At 45.2% G+C, this 23993-nt stretch overlaps 1 protein-coding gene across 1 annotated transcript in view; it reads right to left on the bottom strand.

Annotated features, from left to right (window-relative positions):
• Positions 1-23993, bottom strand: part of babam2 (BRISC and BRCA1 A complex member 2) — a 214088-nt gene that overhangs the window by 186273 nt on the left and 3822 nt on the right. The window contains exon 3 of the mRNA XM_029714084.1: positions 12070-12146. Coding sequence (XP_029569944.1) covers positions 12070-12146 — 77 coding nt within the window. The remainder of the gene's footprint in view (positions 1-12069; positions 12147-23993) is intronic.

Below are 23993 nucleotides of genomic sequence, written 5' to 3'. Positions count from 1 at the left end.
TAAGGCTGTAATATAACAAAATGAGGAAAAAGGGGTCTGAATACTTCCCGAATGCACTGTAATTGTATGTGTGAGGTATAGAGACGAGGTAGTCTGAAACTTAGGTAGTCTGAATACTCCTTAATTCCATTATTTTATTTTTAGGTTGTGTGTATTGTTGTGAATTGTTAGATATTACTGCACTGTTGGAGCTAAAAACATAAGCATTTCGCTACACCCACAATAGCATCTGCTAAATATGTGTATGTGACAAATAATATTTGATTTGACTATGCATAATGTGGGTTGAATGCTGTAACAACATAGAATAAAACAATTCATTAAAGTCCCATGATGGTAGTGATTGCCCATTACTTCTTATCACATATGAACCATAATTTCTTTACATTACTTAGGGCTAGGGGGCAGTATCCTGAATTTCTGCCTGACTGACGTGCCCAAAGTAAACTGTCTGTTACTCAGGCCCAGAAGCTAGGATATGTATATAATTGGTAGAATTTGATAGAAAACACTTTGAAGTGTCTAAAACTGTTAAAAATAATGTCTGTGAGTATAACAGAATTGATATGGCAGGCGAAAACCAGAGGAAATGTTTATTTATTTTTTTAGGTCACAGGCCTTTCCAATGCAAGTCTATGGGTCTATATATAAACATTCCTCCCAGATTGCAGTACCTATGGCTTCCACTAGATGTCAGCAGTCTTCATACAGGGTTTCAGGCTTGTTTCTTGAAAAACGAACAAGTAATAGTAGTTTTTCCAAGGGGAGCTCAACAGAAAAAGTAGGCTTTGGGGGAGCGTGAATGAGGGCGCACTCTTCATTATTTTCCTTTCCTATTGAACACCCTTCTTTCCGTCTGAAATATTATTGTTTATTTACATATTAGGGTACCTGAGGATTAAATAGAAACGTTGTTTGACTTGTTTGGACGAAATTTACCGGTAGCTTTTAGGATTCCTTTGTCTGCATGTTGAAGGAGTGGATTACTGAAAACAATGGCGCCAACTAAACTGACTTTAATGGATATAAAGGATTTTATTGAACAAAACGACCATTCGTGTTGTAGCTGGGACTCTTGGGATTGCAAACAGAGGAAGATCTTCAAAGGTAAGTTATTTATTTAATCGCTATTTGTGATTTTGTGAAGCCTGTGCTGGTTGACAAAAATATTTTGATGTGAGGCGCTGTCCTCAGTTAATCGCATGGTATGCTTTCGCCGTAAAGCCTTTTTGAAATCTGACAACTTGTTGTTAATCCAACTGCGTTAAGCTTTTAATGATATAAGACACTTGTATGTTCATGAATGTTTAATATTACGATTTTGTAATTTGAATTTCGCTCTCTCTAATTTCACCGGATGTTGTCGGAATTATCCCGCTAGCCCAAAGAGGTTTTAATTAACAATTTCAGTTGTTGTGTATATTACGTTTTTTTTTATGCCTTTATTTCCAAGTCATCATCTCTATAGAGCTGCTGCCTATGCTTTCCGACAAAATCACTATTTCAGTAGTTCTTAAAAGTAAATAAGGCAGACTGCTCAATACCAACTATTAATCGCTTAGATCAGGGGTTCCCAAACTTTTTCTTTTAACCCCCTTCCAGCATTGGGGAACATCGCATGCAGGCTAGCATGCTGTTTAAACAGTTGGAGACAGAATGGTGTGTTTATAACAATTCAACTGTTCTACCTTGTTAACTAGCAAATAGAACCAAGTGGGATAAACTTGAAATAGAAAGATCAGCTGGGAACTCACTAGAACCTGGGCTTGTGCTTGAGAAATTGTTTATGAGACCTGTGTTAATTTTCTATAATGCCTGCTACAATAAGTTAGTCATTATTAGTGAATGTACATTATGCATGGTTCTGATTAAATTTGTAATTAAAAAAAAGGCTTTTTTATAGACAGACTTGAAAGCCAGATCAGTGCTTATTGCAACAACAAAAAATCAGGTTAAACTATTTTGATAAAATAATTAAATTACTAGCGGGTCTTATGGTTGTGGAAGGCTTATATTTAGTCTAGGTATAATTTCACAAGTCCTGAATTCATTCGATTTTTACTGACTGTTTTAAATGCAGCGTATTTGTCCTTTAAATTGTACAACATAGCTTATTTAGAGAAAACTATTTTTTTTATATATATATATATTTTTTTTAAATCGCCCATAAGTTAGAAAAACTCATGCAACACACGAAAATGGAAATACAATAACAAGGAGGTGTGTTGCAAATACAGATGTCGGATCTTAACTCGATCCCTCTTTTTCTTCTGCATTTAGGAAATGAGCCTTGTGATTGGCAAAACATTAGCAGTTCTCCTCTCCATTCAGCGGCAGTCAAGTCATTGGGATCAGGGCTCGCTATCTTAAAATATTACTGCAACATTAAAATGTATCTGAAATTCAGCCACACACATCAACTGTAATTTGATATAGCTTAAATAACACAAGGTTGGTCTCAACTAGGGTACAACATAGAAGTGTCTAGTGTATCCTAAGGATACAAATGAACTGTGAAAATGTAGATCAATCTTGGTCTAGCAGCACTCCCTTTAGGGTGCACATATAGGCCTACCGTGTTGGAGTGGGTTGGATTCTGGCCCAAGCCTTTCTGTCACAAATAATGCAATATCCAGATTGACTTGATGTAGTTGAACATTTTCAAATGGAACCCTAACCTGTTCACCGGACGTGCTACCTGTCCCAGACCTGCTGTTTTCAACTCTCTAGAGAAAGCAGGAGCAGTAGACAAACTCTGAATGATTGGCTATGAAAAGCCAACTGACATTTACTCCTGAGGTGCTGATCTGTTGCACCCTCTACAACCACTGTGATTATTATTATTTGACCCTGCTGGTCATCTATGAACATTTGAACATCTTGGCCATGTTCTGTTTTAATCTCAACCAGGCACAGCCAGAAGAGGACTGGCCACCCCTCATAGCCTGTTTCCTCTCTAGGTATCTTCCTAGGTTCCGGCCTTTCTAGGGAGTTTTTCCTAGCCACCGTGCTTCTACACCTGCATTGCTTTCTGTTTGGGGTTTTAGGCTGGGTTTCTGTACAGCACTTTGTGACATCAGCTGATGTAAGAAGGGCTTTATAAATACATTTGATTGATTGATTCAAATATGGATGGGGGTCTTTTCTTAATTTTGTCGATAAGAAATGACCATACTAGATACTTTTGGATAAGATAAATAGTAAACAAATAAAATTACATTACACAAACATTAGTTAACATTCATACAAAGTGTCGGGTAAATTGCCACAGTAGATTTGCTGTGGTAAACGTGGAAATACTTTATTTTTGTTGTACAGAATGCTTGTAAAATAGACAAAAATCGCCCATAGTTTGTTAAAAAAGGACTAAATTATTCTGATGACAATGCCAGCCAGAGGGCGAACATATCTTGAAAGGTTTTGGTTGCAAGCAGGACTAAGGCAGAAAGGAAGAGGCGAAGCGAGAGGGATCACTCTCGCGAAAATAAGCCCAATGGGTTTCTATGCCCTCCAATGCCCACCCATGGCTGCAACCCTGACCAGTCATGTGAAATCCATAGATTACGGCCTAATGATTTTATTTCAATTGAGTGATTTCCTTATATGAACTGTAACTCAGTAAAATCTTTGAAATTGTTGCGTTTATATTTTTGTTCAGTATAATAACAATCTACGTAACTAAAGTGATTTGGTAAAATGTAACAGAGTAAAAAGTAGGTTACTTTCTTGAGAAATTACTTGAGTAAGAGTACAAGCACAGCCCACAGAGAGTAACTAGAAAAGTACTAGTTCGTCCAAAAATTCAAAAGGGTATCAGTGGACCGGATTCGAACTCATGCTACTCTAGCATATGTATGCCGTTGTCAGTGTACCCACTGGACCACACTGAGATAACCATTAATATATTTAGCCTTGAACATATAATAAAACAAAAAATAAATATACCCCTTACAAATATTGTCATTTTATTATAATCCACATAAGAACTCTCACGAGACATGCTGTAGCCTGCACATAGCCTACTTGAACTGACTCCCAGTGGACCTGCAGTCTAAATTATTTTATAGCCTACAAACACCGCTTCCAGCTGCCCCTGGCATCGATTCAAAATATTAAATAGACATTCAAATCCTACTGCTGAAGGATTGCTTTCCTCCTCTGACGAAATGGGTCATATTAAGATCTGACATCTGTAGGCTGACACTTCTCGCTAAATTCCCCTGACGGAAAAAAGCTACCTTGTTTCTTAAAGTTACCGGGTATCCTGGGTTAAAATATAGACGTTTTACAGTTACGACACGCAATGGATTTCCTGGGGTAACATGTCATCTCTTAAACCTGAAGGCCTTTTGTTACACAGTTACCACCCGCTATGGGTTTGTTTCATTAGGTAAAAAGCAACATTCATGAACATGCATAAATAACCAGGCCTTGAATCTTGAGCCTTGTTTCTGTCTTTAGCCCTTAACGGGTTAGTTGAGGTATAGTGTAACGGCTTGCAGTCTACCAACCATGAAGGGTTATCTGAGGTATGGTGCTAGGCTTTGGACCTGCTCATAAAATGAACAAGGTCAATGTGAATCAGATAGATGTGTTACGCTCCTGCTCACATAAAATGAACCAGAATCAGATGGGAGTTTTACCTAAGGTCCTTGGCTTCCAGTGAAGCTTTCACCTCAGCCAGCGGAATCAGAGTTTACGTACATGAACGCAGCAACATTGAATGGTGTGGAGTTTCCTCTAAAGTTTCAACTTAATGGTTTCCACCTCAGCAACTTGTCTTACATTTCTACCTTCATTCCTCTACACCGCATTCATACCCAGCCACAGTTACACACATAAGAGTGCATACTTAGGTATCAACTCAAGGACAAAACTACATACATTTACAATAAGAATACACATTTTTATAGACTTGAGCCTAACATTCCATTCATCAATAATAAACTCAGCAAAAAAAGAAACGTCCTCTCACTGTCAACTGCGTTTATTTTCAGCAAATTTAACTTGTGTAAATATTTGTATGAACATAACAAGATTCAACAACTGAGACATAAACTGAACAAGTTCCACAGACATGTGACTAACATAAATAGAGTAATGTGTCCCTGAACAAAGGGGGGGGGGTCAAAATCAAAAGTAACAGTCAGTATCTGGTGTGGCCATCAGCTGCATTAAGTACTGCAGTGCATCTCCTCCTCATGGACAGCACCGGATTTGCCAGTTCTTGCTGTGAGATGTTACCCCACTCTTCCACCAAGGCACCTGCAAGTTCCCGGACATTTCTGGGGGGAATGTCCCTAGCCCTCACCCTCCGATCCAACAGGTCCCAGACGTGCTCAATGGGATTGAGATCCGGGCTCTTCGCTGGCCATGGCAGAACACTGACATTCCTGTATTGCAGAAAATCATGCACAGAACGAGCAGTATAGCTGGTGGCATTGTCATGCTGGAGGGTCATGTCAGGATGAGCCTGCAGGAAGGGTACCACGAGGGAGGAGGAGGTCTTCCCTGTAATGCACAGCATTGAGATTGCCTGCAAGGACAACAAGGTCAGTCCGATGATGCTGTGACACACCGCCCCAGACCATGACAGACCCTCCACCTCCAAATAGATCCCGCTCCAGAGTACAGGCCTCGGTGTAACACTCATTCCTTCGACGATAAACAGAAATCCGACCATCACCCCTGGTGAGACAAAACCACAACTCATCAGTGAAGAGCACTTTTTGCCAGTCCTGTCTGGTCCAGCGACGGTGGGTTTGTGCCCATAGGCGAAGTTATTGCCGGGGATGTCTGGTGAGGACCTGCCTTACAACACGCCTACAAGCCCTCAGTCCAGCCTCTCTCAGCCTATTGCGGACAGTCTGAGCACTGATGGAGGGATTGTGCGTTCCTGGTGTAACTCGGGCAGTTGTTGTTGCCACCCTGTACCTGTTCCGCAGGTGTGATGTTCGGATGTACCGATCCTATGCAGGTGTTGTTACATGTGATTTGCCACTGCGAGGACAATCAGCTGTCCGTCCTGTCTCCCTGTAGCGCCGTCTTAGGCGTCTCACAGTACGGACAATGCAATTTATTCCCCTGGCCACATCTGCAGTCCTCATGCCTCCTTGCAGCATGCCTAAGGCACGTTCACGCAGATGAGCAGGGACCCTGGGCATCTTTCTTTTGGTGTTTTCCAGAGTCAGTAGAAAGGCCTCTTTAGTGTCCTAAGTTTTCATAACTGTGACCTTAATTGCCTACCGTCTGTAAGCTGTTAGTGTCTTAACGACCGTTCCACAGGTACATGTTCATTAATTGTTTATGGTTCATTGAACAAGCATGGGAAACAGTGTTTAAACCCTTTACAATGAAGATCTGTAAAGTTATTTGGATTTTTATGAATTTTCTTTGAGACAGGGTCCTGAAAAAGGGATGTTTCTTTTTTGCTGAGTTTACTTTGCTCTACTGACGCAGGCTCTGATATCCTAATGTCACTGCACCAATGTTCTTTCAACAACCTGAGAGATTCTCCCAACATCAGCTAGTCAGTGAGCTGAGCAGAGTATAATATAATACAGAGCACGACAAAAGTCCTTACTCTACTTTTATGTGGCTGCGTCCAGTATGAAGGAACTTAGAGGTAGTTTCGCGAGCCAATGCTTACTAGCGTTAGCGCAATTACTGGAAGTCTACAGAAACAGCTAGCATACTAGTTGTTCCCATAGATTTCCAGTTATTGAACTAACCCTATTTAGCAATTGAACTAACGCTAGTGAGCAACTTCCTTCAATCTGAACTGAGACTCTATCCACGTGTTCATCTGACTCTGGGGAAGTAGATAAAGAGCCTCATTGCCAAAATAGAAAACTATCCCTTTAACTCAAGGGTAGTTCAGAATGTTCAGATGTAACACAATTCTATTTCCTTCAGCGCAGGGTGTTTTTGTTCTGTTTTTCCCGTTTTTATGCCAGAGAGGGAGAAGAGAAACATACACACATGGCAATATTTTTCCAGACAGGAGAGGTGTCAAACGGGAGGAGGGGATTTGCCATAAATCTGTCACATAACGCCTGGAATACAGTCAAAAAATTATTATTGGTCCAATATACTGGCACACACACCATTCCCGGAGGGATCTGCAGAGGGGACTGGAGTAGGGGGGTCAGCAATTTGCACTGGACCACCTGTACAACAGTGGAAGCCTCTGAGGGGAGGACGGCTCATAATAATGGCTGGAATGGAGTCCATGGAATGGTATCAACCACATGGAAACCACGTCGTTGATGTGTTCTATACCATTCCATTGACTCCATTCCAGCCATTATTATGAGCCATCCTCCCCTCAGCAGCCACCAATGCTGCACAAGACGCAACACACACACAGGAAGCAGGGTGGTGAGGGTTTGTTACTAATATGCAGAGTGATACACACACGCACATTGTGCGCCCGGGTAACACAGCCCATTTTCACAGGTGTTAAAGTTATTGTGGTCACAAAATCCTAACCTCCACAAAAATCACACATTCTGCCAGCTATGTTGGTTAGGCTCTGGAAAGAACTTGCTTTAAATGGGCACAGTTTGTGCCGTTCATTGTGTGGAGTGCCACCACGATCTTGCACGCTATAGGCAGGCAGGTCCAGACACTGGCAACGACCCCAAGGCCTTGCATCCTGGACTAAACAAACGCTCTTCCTCAGGCAAAAGAACAGGAAAACATCAAGCAATAAAACACAGCACTGCCAAACTGCCAGGAACTGGGTCTGAAAAGTTCTCTCTCCATATATTTTATGTGATTATAGGCACTTTTGGAAATTATGATGGGTACATTACTCAATTTATTGACTTATTTGCACACAAATAAACTTGACCTTGGACAAAATACTGAAACAATGAAAAAAGACATACAAAAAGGCTTATGGATGCCTATTTAAATGTAGGTTTCTTTAAAAAAAATACATTGGGACATTTACTGGGAATGGGAAAGGGGGATACCTAGTTAGTTGTACAACTGAATGCATTCAACTGAAATGTGTCTTCCACATTTATCCCAACCCCTCTGAATCAGAGAGGTGCGAGGGGCTGCCTTAAATCGACATCCACGTCATCGGCGCCCGGGGAACAGTGGGTTAACTGCCTTGCTCAGGGGCAGAACGGCAGATTTTTACCTTGTCAGCTCGGGGATTCGATTCAGCAACCTTTCGGTTACTGGCCCAACGCTCTAACCACTAGGCTACCTGCCATAGGAGCGATGGAGACGCACACACTGTCAAAGTGGAGAAATCCAAATCTGAGGCTTAAATGCAAAAATAGAGATGAATTTAATGTAAGCAAATAAAGGAATCTATGACTTAATTCCTCATGAAACTTGGAAAAAGTAATCAAGAGGAACTGAGACTAGAGATGTTATTTAACTATCTGACCAACTGTTGGCAACATTAGGGGGTGCTATGACACTTGTCAATTGTAGCTGCCTTACTCAGATGCAGAATGACAGATTTTTAACCTGTCAAACGCTTTTGTATTCATCCAACAGTATACTAATTTCATTTCAGAGTTATATGAGGGGGAGAACACTGATGATCCAGGATTTTGGGGAAGTAGCCTACCCATACCCTGTCTTATTGCAGTGTCCTAATTGAATACAAAAACAAATACTGTATGCCAGGGGTGCCTGCTGGTTTTCTGTTTTTCCTGATAATCAATTGCACCCACCTGGTGTCCCAGCTCTAAATCAGTCCCTGATTAGAAGCGAACAATGACAAAAAGCAGCGGAACTGGCTTTGAGGGTCCAGAGTTGAGTTTGAGGGCTGTATGCCATAGTGCGCTGAAGGGCACATAATAGCCTGTACTAGCCAAATGTAATTACTTTCAGAGGCACAGTCCCATACTGACTGATTCAGTATTTGCATTTTACTCAGTCATGATCTTACAGCTTAAATCTTGTGCCAAAGTCTCGGCAAAATGGTTAACCATCTGTTGGAATGACGCAGCTGAGGGAGAATTTGTTGTTGAGAAACCAAAACCAGGAAACAAACAATTTGCCTCAATAACTCCTGATGTTTTTCCACCCATTGACCTGCAGAAAGGTAGTGAATAATAGTCTATACTTCCCTACAGTTTTGCTTTTGAGCAGAGGGGCCTACCACTTGTGGCTATTTGTGTTGTAGGCTATATAACCTCTTCATTCACAAATGCCAAAGACAAAAACCTCCTTCCTGGTTTTTCAACCTATTCCTGGGTTAATAAAAATATATAATGTGTGTGTGTGTGTGTGTGTGTGTGTGTGTGTGTGTGTGTGTGTGTGTGTGTGTGTGTGTGTGTGTGTGCGCGAGCGTGTCATGACTCACGGCCATTCCAGGAACACCCAATTACGATCATTCCCGCCAAAGATATAATCATTTCAAAACATCTTGTGGGTGCATGGAGGCATTTTTGGAGCCAACCTCATAAGGAAAGCGTCAAATGTGGGACTTCTCTCAAATGTGAGAGGTTTGTTTAATGCAATTCCAGTAATGTCCAGTACAATAAACATCATGTTTATTGTGGGTAAGTAGCAAAATAGAGTGGCTGCCTGTGTTCAAATGTTCCATGCTTTCATAAGCACTGAGCTTAACAAAAGACTCACGACTACTGAAGTTGAAACGCTATTGACAAGACAATTTTTAGACTTAACCTGTTAGGGTATAGGGGGCAGTATTGAGAATTTTTTGAAAAAATATGTGCCCATTTTTAACTGCCTCCTACACCAACTCAAAAGCTAGAATATGCATATTATTGTTCAGGTTTGGATAGAAAACAATATCTGACAGTTTATTTAAAATACGGTATTTAAAAAACAAAGAAAAAAAACGGTCAATTATTTCGGCACAGTCATCTTGGAAAGGTGAAAAACACATTGGGTGAATTCAACATAGGCCTATCGCAATACTTGAAATTTGATCTACATCCACATTTTGATCTACAAGATTTGATCTAGACTACACCCAGTGGTTATATGAGATGCCAAAAAGTTGATATGAGTTATACAACGGGTGGGTCTAATCCTAAATGCTGATTGGTTAAAACCACATTCCAGCCGGTGTCTATTCCACAAGTTACCACAGGCTAAATCTATGACGTTAAAATGCCCATTTACTCTGTTCCATCTGATTGCGCAATCCACTGTCTCATCAGCCCAGGCAGAGAAGTTATAAACTTGATCTCCACTATAAAAACCATCTAGACATTATCTCACATTTCTTTTAGACTAACATTTAGTTTTCAACAGCAGAGATTTGTATAAACCTTGCTGTCTGTCTCTCCGACATTTGCAACATTGTTTCAATATTCAAATTCAATCTCCAGCTGTCCCATAGTAATGAACCTGCCTGTCTGTCCGATGAGAAGGACAGACATGCAGTGTTTCTCAGCCAGTCGAAATCCTGAATCAGCTGGCATAATTTTTATGGATATATACAAAGAAATGTACATTGAAAAAAGGTAAAACGAAACGAAGTGCAGCTAGTTTGCAGTCTTTCCAGCTTCAGTTTGAAGTTAGTGTTAGCTGTGTTGTTGGCTAGCTCCTTTAAACAACAGTGTCCTAACGAGAGAGCACATTTTCTATGTCAGGCGAAATTGCACCTCATTAGCTCATTGTTATGGATGTATCCAAATAAATGTCACTAGAAAACAGCTTAAACAAATGCAAATGCAGCTACTTTGCTGTTATTCTGACGTGACTCTAAATTAGCTAAGGGATAAGAACATTGCCAGCCAGTACGGCAATGGAACACTTAAAATGAATGACTGGGTCACGTCCATAGATACAGAACAAAAAGTCTGAACGACTGGGTCGCGTCTCTAGCAATGGAACCGATAGAATGAATGACCAGCTGGATTGGGTAGCAACCCTAGATTTGTGTCGGGACTATATCTTGTGGAATAAATTCATCAAAATACATTTTTTTATGAAAACATGTCAATCATTATTTGAATACGTTGGTAACCTATTAAAGTGATAATGCCCTCGAAGCTGGTGTTTGGAGGATTTATTGGCACAGGTGGTGTTAGGCCCGAGACGGCAAACCGTGCCAATACCTTTCGGTTACTGCTCCCATTTTTGGACATTAAGGCATGTTTCAAACACCGACTTTGAGGGCATTATCACTTAAATAACTCATTGTATTGTCCATTTTAATGAATGCCAAACCCTTCCAACCCAGCAAAAACAATATTCCCTAGAATATTAACTGAAGATAAACCATTCCACATCAAATAATAGCCTACTGATCAAGATTTCATTGCAAACAATATTGCAATATGTTTATTATAAAACAATCCAGTGTATATTTGCAGCAGCTCTGCAATGCAGAGACAACTCCACCTGGCCTATGAAAGCATAAGACCCAAAGGCAAAGCTGTTCAGGAAGATTTAGGCTTTCAAATGTTAGCGTAGGCAGGGGACATGGCAAAAAAAAAAAAAACATGAGATTGTTTCTTCCATTAAAAATAATGATTCAAATATTTCTTCAGCATCTGCGCAAGTTATCCATTTGCAAAGAAGCACAACTGATCGGTAAATCTGTCCCCAACCAAGTGACAGTTAGCCGATTATATTTATGTTTACACCAACTACTGTATGACTTTCTCAAAAAGAATAGCAACATGCCGATGCTAACTTGCACAGCTACAAAACTAGAAGCTAAAATCATGAGCTGATTTAGGTCCCATCTATCACACTGGATTACTAATACATTTCTGCCCCTATCAACATAATCAGGATCAGCTGTCTCTACACACATAGGCCGCATACTAAATGGCACCCTACTCCCTATTGACTTGCCTAGCTAAATAAAGGTTACATTTAAAATAAAACAAATAAAACAAATTGAGTGCACTACTTTGGACCAGAGCCCTATGGGGCCCTGGTCAAAAGTAGGGCATTATATAGGGAAAACGGTGCCATTTGGGACACAAATATGACCTTAACAACAGAGCCAACCAGCCCTGACCTGGACGAGATGTTCATGGCACAAATGAACCAAACACGTGTGAAAGGAGACAAATAGAGGAGAATGAGCTAGACAGCGGGAGCACTGCTTACATTTCAAGGTTTCTCCAGCGTAGGGGATGTGCAGTTTGAATCGATCACAACAGGGCCCTGGAGTCAGAGACGTGCATCTGAAGAGATGGGGAAAGAGATGTCAAATTGGGTGTCAAATGAAAGCTAAGAGTAGGGATGCACAATATATCAGTGAACATATCGGAATTGGCCGATATTAGCTAAAAATGCCAACATCGCTATCGGCCCGATGTGTAGTTTAACGCCGATGTTAAAAACCGATGTCAAAGCTACCGTGCATACCTATGTAACGTAGGTACATGACGTAATGACGCCACGTAAAATGTTGCGCTACACGTGCAACACAGCATTCCCAACCTAGCCCAGTGTCTGCTGCATGGATCGAGCAGTCATTTGAAAGAGTAAGAAAACTCAAAGGCAAAATCCATTAAAGCCAAGATAATGGAATTCATTGCCCTTGACAATCAACCGTTCTCTTTCGTGGGTGTTGTTGGCTTTCGCCGACTGGTCGAGCACCGGTACACACTACCAAGTGCGCTATTTTTCAGATGTTGCCCTACCGGAGTTACACAGTAATAGCGTCACTGCAATTAGCTTCACCACATACATATTATGGGATGCCGTTTTAGTCTTTGCGTGTCAAAAAAGATACAGTTGCACCGTCAAAGCCGTACAAAAATGTCTGCAACAAGCAAACACCGGCCACGAACGATGTGTTTACAATACCGCGTTGGTAATAAAGCATAATTTGTTCAACCGCAACTTCTGGGGTAGCTAGCTTTAGCACCAATACAACCAGCCTGAAAACAATGACCAGTAGAAACCGCAGTCATTTTCATTATTCTTAGCAATGATTTAGGAATCCTTGTGAGTAAGTATTAGCTAGGTTGCCACTTGTTCGCCTACTGAAATTGAACTTCAGTTCATGAAAATAAATAGCTAGCCAGCTACTTAACGCTGTTGCCCAATGCTAATGTTATAAGCAGCCAGCTAGCTTCATCTAGCTAGTGATGCTCGACCGGACCACATTGTGTTGTGAAGCTAGCCACAATAAGGATTAGGCACAATAGTGGAATTTGCGGTTTGCCTTCAAAATAAAAGTATGTCATTGACAGTGATGCAAATGAATACAAATAGTAGAATTATGCCATACTTTTATTTTAAAGGCTAACCGCAAAGTCCACTTTTGTGGCTAATCCTTATTGTGGCTAGCTTCACATAGATGGGTCCGACCACCATTAATCAAATAAGAACTGTCTTATTAATTAGAGTTATTTTAGATGACAGCTAGCTAACTATAGCTACTGAAACAGATTATGTCATTATGCTATGTTTTGGGGGAAGAACATTGTTTGCATCCATGAGCTAGCTAGCTTTTTTTATGACTAGCACTGTAGGTACGCGAGACAACTTTACCAGCATCATAGCATACGTATCGATGAATTGTTGTGACATATGAAATACGAGTGATAGTGTAATCAATATGTAATAACCACGTAAAAAATGTATGAACGTGTTAAATTATTATGTGACGTGCAGTCATATTCAGGTCCTGATTGGTCAACAAGCTTATTTGACACGTCAAATAGTGTTTTTTGACGTGTATCTTTTTTTGACACACAAAGACCCAAACGGCGTTCCATAAAAATCCTGGTTGAGAATGAAACGACTGAACAAATGAACAACTAAACAACTAACAACTAAACTAAGCAAGTAAGTGAAAGAAATTGGTTTTGATGATGTTTTACTGGTAATGGGGACATACACAAATGCCAACAAAATAACTTTCTGGTCAGTGTGGTGTGTGTAACCTTTATTTAACTAGGCAAGTCAGTATTTACAAGGACGGCCCGGACAACGCTGGGCCAATTGTGCGCCGCCCTATGGGACTCCCAATCACGGCCGGATGTGATAGACCCTGGATTCGAACCAAGGACTGTAGTGACGCCTCTTGCACTAGAATGCTTAAAAGGCCAATTTTGTTTTTAAATATTGGTTATCGGTATCGGGTTTTTTTGGCAAGGAAAATATTGGAAATCGGTATCAGCCAAAAATGTCATATTGGTGCATCACTAGCTAAGAGTCTATATTTTTTTGACAGTAAGGCATGTTTCAACCATTATCCATCCTAAAAATGTGTAATAGGCCTAAGCAAAGGCTTTGATTTCTGAGGGGGGCTGCCTTAATTGAGGTCCACATCATCAGAGCCTGGGGAGCAGATGTTGTTTGGGGTGACTGCCTTTCTCAAGGGCAGAACGGCAGATTTTTTAACCATGCCAGCTCAGGGATTCAAACCAGCGACCTTTCGGTTACTTGCCAAATGCCCTTAACCACTAGCCTACCTGCAAATATTTGTACAGTGCATACTAGAGTTGAGTACACTACAATGTACTATACTGTGCTCTTGCACTACTGTACTCTACTGTTCTATGCTGTGCTGTACTGTACCAGTGTTTCCGGTGCAGTCATTTAGCTGTGGTGCTGCGTCATTACAAAATCATTGCTGCCATGCCAAAAAAATATTGAACATGAAACTATATTTCTGCCGAGGCACACATTGAAGATGCTAGAACAGTCCACATTAACTTCTCCTCTGCAAACAAAACGAGTAATACATAGACAATAGTTGAGTTTAATTATTTACCTAGGTCGGCTTGTTGTGTGTGTAACCGATGTGAAATGGCTAGCTAGTTAGCGGTGGTGCACGCTAATAGCATTTCAATCGGTGACGTCACTCGCTCTGAGACCTTGAAGTAGTTGTTCCCATTGTACTGCAAGGGCGGTGGCTTTTGTGGCGCGATGGGTGGCGATGCTTCGTGGGTGTCAGTTGTCGGTGTGTACGGAGGGTCCCTGGTTCGAGCCCAGGTTGGGGCGAGGAGAGGAACGGAAGCTAAACTGTTACATTGATGCTGTTGACCCGGATCACTGGTTGCTGCGGAAAAGGAGGAGGTCAAAAGGGGGGTGAGTGTAACCGATGTGAAATGGCTAGCTAGTTAGCGGTGGTGCGCGCTAATAGCATTTCAATTGGTGACGTCACTTGCTCTGAGACCTTGAAGTAGTTGTTCCCCTTGCACTGCAAGGGCCGCGGGTTTTGTGGCGCGATGGGTAACGATGCTTCAAGGGTGGCTGTTGTCTATGTGTGCAGAGGGTCCCTGGTTCGAGCCCAGGTAGGGGCGAGGAGAGGTACGGAAGCAATACTGTTACATGTGTTATACACAAAATAAATATTCCTCTCGAGGCGCATTCGATACGATACGATTGCCATAGGGAGGGAAACATGCATTCTGGCATTTGCGGGGAAAACAGCAGTTTTAATGGTCTTTGTTAAAAAGAGGGGTATCCCAGCTTTCCATTCCTACTTTATTTCTCAACTCCTAAATACGCACGAACTGTACCATTTTAAACCCTGAGTTTTTAGCAGCAGCATGGTTAAGGTTACCGCGCCGCAATTCGCTGAGAGTGCAGAGGGGAGAGTGGAGCTTAATGTAACACTGGTCAATTGTAGGGTAACTTGCGGTAAAACACCACCCAACATAATTTTGGGGGACTGACTTAAAAAACTGTGATGAGACAGATTATATTTTTAGTTGAGCAAGAGTAGTGCAACCAGGTAAAGTATTGGAGGGGGACATACAATTAATCAATAGAATGCTAACTAGTTAAAATATCACACTTGGAACCTAGTTAATGATTTGTCCAATAGGGTTATAGTCACAGCCGTGTATGTTCCCCCTCAAGCTGATACCACGACGGCCATCAAAGAACTTCACTGGACTTTATGCAAACTGGAAACCACATATCCTGAGGCTGCATTTATTGTAGCTGGGGATTTCAACAAAGCAAATTTGAAGAAAATGCTACCCAAATTCTGACAACACATTGGCTGTAGTACTCGCGCTTCAAAAACTCCCGACCACTGTTTACTCCCCCTTCCGGGATGACTACAAGGCCCTCCGCCACCCTCCGTTCGTCAAACCAGATCACGACTCCATTCTGCTCCTCCCTTCCTATAGGCAGAAAGTCAAACAGTAAGTACCTGTGCTATGGACTATTCAACGCTGGTCTGACCAATCAGAATCCATGCTTCAAGATTGTTTTGATCACGCGGACTGGGATATGTTCCGGGTTGCCTCAGAATTACATTGAAGTCTACACAGACAAGGTGACTGAGTTCAACAGGAAGAGTATAGGGAATGTTGTTCCCACTGTGACTATTAAAACATACCCAAACCAAAAACCGTGGATAGATGGTGGCAGGTAGCCTAGTGGTTAGAGCGTTGGGCTAGTAACCGAAAAGTTGCTGGATCGAATCCTCGAGCAAACAAGGTAAAAATCTGTCATTCTGCCTCTGAAAAGGGCAGCTAACCCACTGTTCCCCGGTAGGCAGTCATTGTAAATAAGAATTTGTTCTTAACTGACTTGCCAAAACTGAAAGTGCGAACCCCAGTATTTAACCACGGAAAGGTTAATGGGAATAAAGTCGGATATAAATAGCGTAGTTATTCCCTCCGTAAGGCAATCAAACAGGCAAAACGTCAGTACAGAGACAAAGTGGAGTCGCAATTCAACGGCTCAGACACGAGACTGTCACGACACCGACGGATGGTGGCGCCCCTCATCGGCCGGGTGGAGCTCGGCGGTCGTCGTCGCCGGCCTACTAGCTACCATCGATCCCTTTTTGTTTCACTTTCTGTTGGTTAGGTCTAGGTAGGCACGCACCTGTTTTGGGTTAGTCATTAGTAGGGGGGGGGGGGTTATTTAGTTTAGCGTAGGATGTCTGTGTTTGTGCGTAATTGTGTTTCTTGTCCGGTTTTGTGCTATAGGAACGTGTACTGGTTTTCCTCTGCCTGTGGTTGGTTTCATTGTGTACACCACCGCAGAATAATTAAAGGGCTGCGTCCCTATATTTTTGGCGACCACATCCAGTTTTCTTGAATAAAGAAGTGTGGTCAAGAACTCTCTGTCTCCTGCGCCTGACTCTACCTCTCCTGTTTTTTTTAGAGCCAGCCCGTGACAGAAATCACGCACCAAAACTTGATGGAGTCAGCAGGAGCTTCAGCGCCAACCCTGTCCATGGAGGAAAGAGTTGACCAACACTCCACCCTGCTCCACCGTCTGGGGAATGCCATGGATCAGGCGTTGGCGCGCATGGAGAGCTGGGACCGAAGCGCTCTCGGCCCCCTGAACGCGGCAGGTCAACAGCCTGCGCCCCCACCAGCACCCACAGCACCCAGTACCAGTGGGGTGAAACTAGCTCCCCCCAGGGAGTACGATGGGACGGCCGCTGGGTGTAAGGGCTTCTTACTCCAGTTGGAGTTATACCTGGCGACCGTTCGTCCCTCTCCCTCGGGGGAGGAGAGCGTCAGCGTCCTCGTCTCCTGTCTCACGGGTAAGGCCCTGGAATGGGCAAACGCCGTGTGGGACAGTCCGGACTCAGCCAGGGACAACTACCCAGAGTTCACCCGCCGCTTTCGGGCAGTATTCGATCATCCCCCGGAGGGGAGAGCGGCTGTTTCACCTGAGGCAGGAGACAAGGAGCGCGCAAGATTTTGCTCTCGAGTTCCGGACCCTGGCCGCAGGAGCAGGGTGGAATGAGAGGGCCCTTATAGATCACTACCGTTGTAGTTTGAGGGAGGACGTCCGCCGGGAATTAGCCTGTCGGGACACGACCAACACACTGGACCAACTGGTGGATGTGTCCATCCGACTGGACAATCTGCTGGCCGCCCGCGGACGTCCGACCCGGGCCCTGCTCATTCCACCCTCCAGCCCTCCTGCTCCCACGCCTATGGAGATAGGGGGGGAAGCATCCAGGAAGACTGGAGGGGGAGTTCGCTCCTGCACCTCATGTGGTCCAGAAGGCAGGCAGAGCGCTCCTTTGACACCTCAGGTGAGTCAGCACCAGCCTCACCCAGAGCCCCCTGTCCGTCACATGTATGTGTCAGTGTCTTTTCCTTGTTTCTCCCCTCACTCCCGGTTTAAGGCGCTAGTCGATTCAGGCGCGGCGGGGAGTTTTATGGACCGTGGGGCCGCGGCTAAGTTAGGGATTCCCCTGGTCCAGTTGGACCAACCCTTCCCCGTGCACGCCCTAGACAGTCAACCACTAGGGTCAGGGCTGGTCAGGGAGGTCACTGTGCCACTGGTCATGGTAATGCCGGGGGGTCATGAGGAGCGGATTAGTCTTTTCCTCATTGATTCCCCAGCGTTTCCAGTGGTTCTAGGGATTCCCTGGCTAGCCACTCACAACCCTAAGATTTCGTGGGGACAGAGGGCTCTTAAGGAGTGGTCAAATGAGTGCTCGGGCAGGTGCATAGGAGTTTCCATCGGTGCGACTACGGTGGAGAGTCCAGACCAAGTCTCCACCGTGCACATTCCCTCAGAGTATGCCGATTTGGCTATCGCCTTCAGTAAAACGAAGGCGACCCAATTACCACCTCATCGACGAGGAGACTGTGCGATAAACCTCCAGGTGGGCGCTGTACTTCCTCATAGTCACGTTTATCCCGTCTCAGGAGGAAACAGCGGCTATGGAAACATACGTCACTGAGTCTTTGAGGCAGGGATACATTCGGCCATCTAACTCACCCGTCTCCTCGAGCTTCTTTTTTGTGAAGAAGAAGGAGGGAGGTCTGCGCCCGTGCATTGACTATAGAGGTCTAAATGCCATCACAGTGGGTTTCAGTTACCCACTACCTCTCATCGCCTCGGCGATGGAGTCATTTCACGGGGCGCGCTTCTTCACGAAATTGGATCTCAGGAGTGCATATAATCTGGTGCGTATCCGAGGAGGGGACGAGTGGAAAACGGCATTTAGTACCACATCTGGCCATTATGAGTACCTCGTCATGCCGTATGGGTTAAAGAATGCTCCCGCAGTCTTCCAATCCTTTGTGGACGAGATTCTCCGGGACCTGCTCGGTCAGGGTGTAGTGGTGTACATCGATGACATTCTGGTCTACTCCGCTACACGCGCCGAGCATGTGTCTCTGGTGCGTAAAGTGCTTGGGCGACTGGTAGAGAGAGCATGACCTATACGTCAAGGCTGAGAAATGTGAGTTTTCCAAACCAGCCGTCTCTTTCTTGGGGTATCGCATTTCCTCATCAGGGGTAGTGATGGAATGTGACCGCATCTCAGCCGTTCGTAATTGGCCGACTCCCACCATGGTGAAGGAGATGCAGAGGTTTTTGGGATTTGCCAATTACTACAGGAGGTTTATCCGGGGCTTTGGGCAGGTGGCGGCTCCCATTACCTCACTGATGAAGGGGGGCCCGGTGCGGTTGCGGTGGTCCGCGGAGGCGGACAGGGCCTTTAGTCGTCTGAAGGTTTTGTTCACCGACGCTCCGGTGCTGGCGCACCCGGACCCCTCTTTGCCCTTCTTCTCTAGGAAGTTGAGTCCGGCGGAGCGTAACTATGATGTGGGGGACAGGGAGCTGTTGGCTGTGGTCAGAGCCCTGAAGGTGTGGAGACATTGGCTTGAGGGGGCGCGTCACCCTTTTCTCATCTGGACTGACCACCGCAATCTGGAGTACATCCGGGCGGCGAGGAGACTGAACCCGCGTCAAGCCAGGTGGGCGATGTTCTTTACGAGATTTCAGTTTAACATCTCGTATATCCCAGGTTCCCGGAACACTAAGGCCGACGCACTGTCTCGTCTCCATGACGCCGAGGAACGGTCCACCGATCCCACGCCCATACTTCCAGCCTCCTGCCTGGTGGCACCGGTGGTCTGGGAGGTGGACGCGGACATCGAGCGGGCGTTACGGACGGAGCCTACTCCTCCGCAGTGTCCAGTGGGTCGTAAGTACGTTCCGCTCGGTGTTCGCGATCGTCTGATTCGGTGGGCTCACACGCTTCCCTCCTCGGGTCACCCAGGGGTTGAGCGGACAGTGTGTGGTCTTAGTGGGAGATACTGGTGGCCCACCTTGGTGAGGGACGTGAGGCACTATGTCTCCTCCTGTTCGGTGTGCGCTCAGAGTAAGGCTCCCAGGCACCTGCCTAGAGGGAAATTACAACCCCTCCCGGTTCCACAACGACCATGGCGGTGGATTTCCTGACCGATCTCCCGCCGTCTCAGGGCAACACTACGATCCTGGTCGTTGTGGACCGGTTCTCTAAGTCCTGCCGTCTGCTCCCGTTACCCGGTCTTCCTACGGCCCTGCAGACCGCGGAAGCCTTATTCACCCACGTCTTCCGGCACTACGGGGTGCCCGAGGATATCGTCTCAGATCGAGGCCCCCAGTTCACGTCCCGAGTGTGGCGGGCGTTTATGGAGCGACTGGGGGTTTCGGTCAGTTTGACCTCGGGGTTTCACCCCGAAAGTAATGGGCAGGTAGAAGGTGGGCAGGTTTCTGCGGTCCTACTGCCAGGACCGGCCAGGGGAGTGGGCAAGGTTCGTGCCATGGGCCGAAATGGCTCAGAACTCTTTGCGCCACTCCTCCACCAACATGTCACCATTCCAATGTGTGTTGGGTTATCAGCCGGTTCTGGGGCCATGGCATCAGAGCCAGACGGAGGCCCCTGCGGTGGAGGAATGGGTTCAGCGCTCAAGGGAGACCTGGGACGCTGTGCAGGAATCCCTGGAACGAGCCAGGGAGCGACAAAAAGCGAGCGCTGACCGGCACCGCAGCGAGGCCCCCGTGTTCACCCCAGGGGAGAGAGTCTGGCTCTCGACCCGGAACCTGCCCCTCCGCCTGCCCTGCCGGAAGCTGGGTCCGCGGTTTGTGGGGCCATTTAAAGTCCTGAGGAGAATAAACGAGGTGTGTTACAGATTACAACTTCCTTCTTATTATCGTATTAACCCCTCGTTTCATGTGTCTCTCCTCAGGCCGGTGGTAGCTGGTCCGCTGCAGGAAAATGAGGTATGGGAGGTCCCTCCACCCCCCCTGGACATCGGGGGGCCCCCGGCGTACACAGTCCGGTCCATCTTGGACTCCAGACGCCGGGCGAGGGGCCTGCAGTACCTCGTGGACTGGGAGGGGTACGGCCCGGAGGAGAGGTGCTGGGTACCGGTGGAGGACATACTGGACCCAGCGCTCATCCGGGAGTTCCACAGCCTCCATCCGGATCGCCCTGCGCCTCGCCCTCCGGGGCGTCCTCGAGGCCGGCGTCGGCGCGCTGCGGGAGCCGCGCGTCAGGGGGGGGAGTACTGTCACGACACCGACGGATGGTGGCGCCCCTCCTCGGCCGGGCGGAGCTCGGCGGTCGTCGTCGCCGGCCTACTAGCTACCATCGATCCCTTTTTGTTTCACTTTCTGTTGGTTAGGTCTAGGTAGGCAAGCACCTGTTTTGGGTTAGTCATTAGTAGGGGGGGGTTATTTAGTTTAGCGTAGGATGTCTGTGTTTGTGAGTGATTGTGTTTCTTGTCCGGTTTTGTGCTATAGGAACGTGTACTGGTTTTCCTCTGCCTGTGGTTGGTTTCATTGTGTACACCACCGCAGAATAATTTAAGGGCTGCGTCCATATATTTTTGGCGACCACATCCAGTTTTCTTGAATAAAGAAGTGTGGTCAAGAACTCTCTGTCTCCTGCGCCTGACTCTACCTCTCCTGTTTTTTTTAGAGCCAGCCCGTGACAGAGACGTACAGTGCGTTATGAAAGTATTCAGACCCCTTGACTTTTTCCACATTTTGTTACGTTACAGCCTTATTCTAAAATTGATTTAAAAAAACAATGTTTTACATTCATCAATCAACACACAATACCTCATTTACTCAGTACTTTGTTGAAGGACTTTGGCAGCGATTACAGCCTCAAGTCTTCTTGAGTATGAAGCTACAAGCTTGGCACACCTGTACTTGGGGAGTTTCTCCCATTCTTCTCTGCAGATCGTCTCAAGCTTTGTCAGGCTGGATGGAGAGCATCGCTGCACAGCTATTTTCTGGTCTCTCCAGAGATGTTCGATCGGGTTCATGTCCGGATTCTGGCTGGGCCACTCAAGGACATTCAGAGACTTGTCCAGAAGCCTCTCCTGCATTGTCTAGGCTGTGTGCTTAGGGTTGTTGTCTTGTTGGAAGATGAACCTTCACCCCAAGTCTGAGGTCCTGAGCACTCTGGAGCAGGTTTTCATTAAGGATCTCTCTGTACTTTGCTCCATTCATCTTTCCCTCGATCCTAACTAGTCTCACAGTCCCTGCTGCTGAAAAACATCCCCACAGCATGATGCTGCCACCACCATGCTTCACAGTAGGGATGATGCCAGGTTACCTACAGACGTGAGGCTTGGCATTGAGGTCAAAGAGTTCAATCTTGGTTTCATCAGACCAGAGAATCTTGTTTCTCATGGTCTGAGAGTCCTTTAGGTGCCTTTTGGCAAACTCCAAGCGGGCTGTCATGTGCCTTTTACTGAGGAGTGGCTTTTGGTGGAGTGCTGCAGAGATGGGAGAACCTTACAGAAGGACAACCATAGAGGAACTCTGGAGCTCTGTCAAAGTGGCCATCGGGTTCTTGGTCACCTAACTGACTAAGGCCCTTATCCCCCGATTGCTCAGTTTGGCCGGGCGGCCAGCCAGCTCTAGGAAGAGTCTTGGTGGTTCCAAACTTCTTCCATTTAAGAATGGAGGCCACTGTGTTCTTGGGGACCTTCAATGCTGCAGACATTTTTTGGTACTCTTCCCCAGATCTGTGCCTCGACACAATCCTGTATCGGAGCTCTACGGACAATTCCTTCGACCTCATGGCTTGGTTTTTGCTCTGACATGCACTGTCAATTGCAAAGTTTCTTAAGGACTACAAGCGAGGCAGCCCTCAAAGCCGGCGCCATTCCTTCCTTGGTGTGGGACCTTACATAGACAGGTGTGTGCCTTTCCAAATCATGTCCAATCGATTGAATTTACCACAAGTGGACTCCAATCAAGTTGTAGAAACATCTCAAGGATGATCAATGGAAACAGGATGCACCTGAGCTCAATTTTGAGTCTCATAGCAAAGAGTCTGAATACTTATGTAAATAAGGTATTTCTGTGATTTATTTTGAATACATTTGTTAAACTTTCTAAAAACTTGTTTTCGATTTGTTATTATGGGGTATAGTGTGTAGACTGATGAGGGAAATGTATTTAAACCATTTTAGAATTAGGCTGTAACGTAACAAAATGTGGAAAAGGGAAAAGTGTCTGAATACTTTCCGAATGCACTGTATATGGCAGGGTCTACGGAAAACCAGCCACATCACGGACACCTACGTCTTGCTCCCGGACAAACTAAACACCTTTTGCCCACTTTGAGGATAACACAGTGCCACTGACGCAGCCCGCTCGCAAGGACTGTGGGCTCTCCTTCTCCATGGTCAACGTGTTAACCCTCAAGCCGGCACCCCTAGCCGCGTCCTCAGAGCATGCGCAGAGCAGCTGGCTGGAGTGTTTACGGACATATTAAATCTCTCCCTACCTCGGTCTGCTGTCCCCACTTGCTTCAAGATGTATACCATTGTTCCTGTACCCAAGAAAGCAAAGGTAACTGAACTAAATGACTGTCGCCCCATAGCACTCACTTCTATCACCATGAAGTGCTTAGAGGCTAGTTAAGGATCATCTCCCTTCCACCTCTACCTGACACCCTAGACCCACTGCAATTTGCATACCACCCCAATAGATCCAGACCATACAATCGCCATTTCACTCAACACTGCCCTATCCTATCTGGACAAGAGCAATACCTACAGTGAGGGAAAAAAGTATTTGATCCCCTGCTGATTTTGTACGTTTGCCCATTGACAAAGAAATGATCAGTCTATAATTTTAATGGTTGGTTTATTTGAACAGTGAGAGACAGAATAACAACAAAAAAATCCTGAAAAACGCATGTCAAAAATGTTATAAATTGATTTGCATTTTAATGAGGGAAATAAGTATTTGACCCCCTCTCAATCAGAAAGATATCTGGCTCACAGGTGTCTTTTATACAGGTAACGAGCTGAGATTAGGAGCACACTCTTAAAGGGAGTGCT

This window comes from Salmo trutta, chromosome 25 (assembly GCF_901001165.1).
Source record: "Salmo trutta chromosome 25, fSalTru1.1, whole genome shotgun sequence".
In the NCBI taxonomy this organism is placed as follows: domain Eukaryota; kingdom Metazoa; phylum Chordata; class Actinopteri; order Salmoniformes; family Salmonidae; genus Salmo; species Salmo trutta.
The sequence above is the reverse complement of the archived record's forward strand: the minus strand, read 5'-3'. Positions and strand labels throughout refer to the sequence as shown.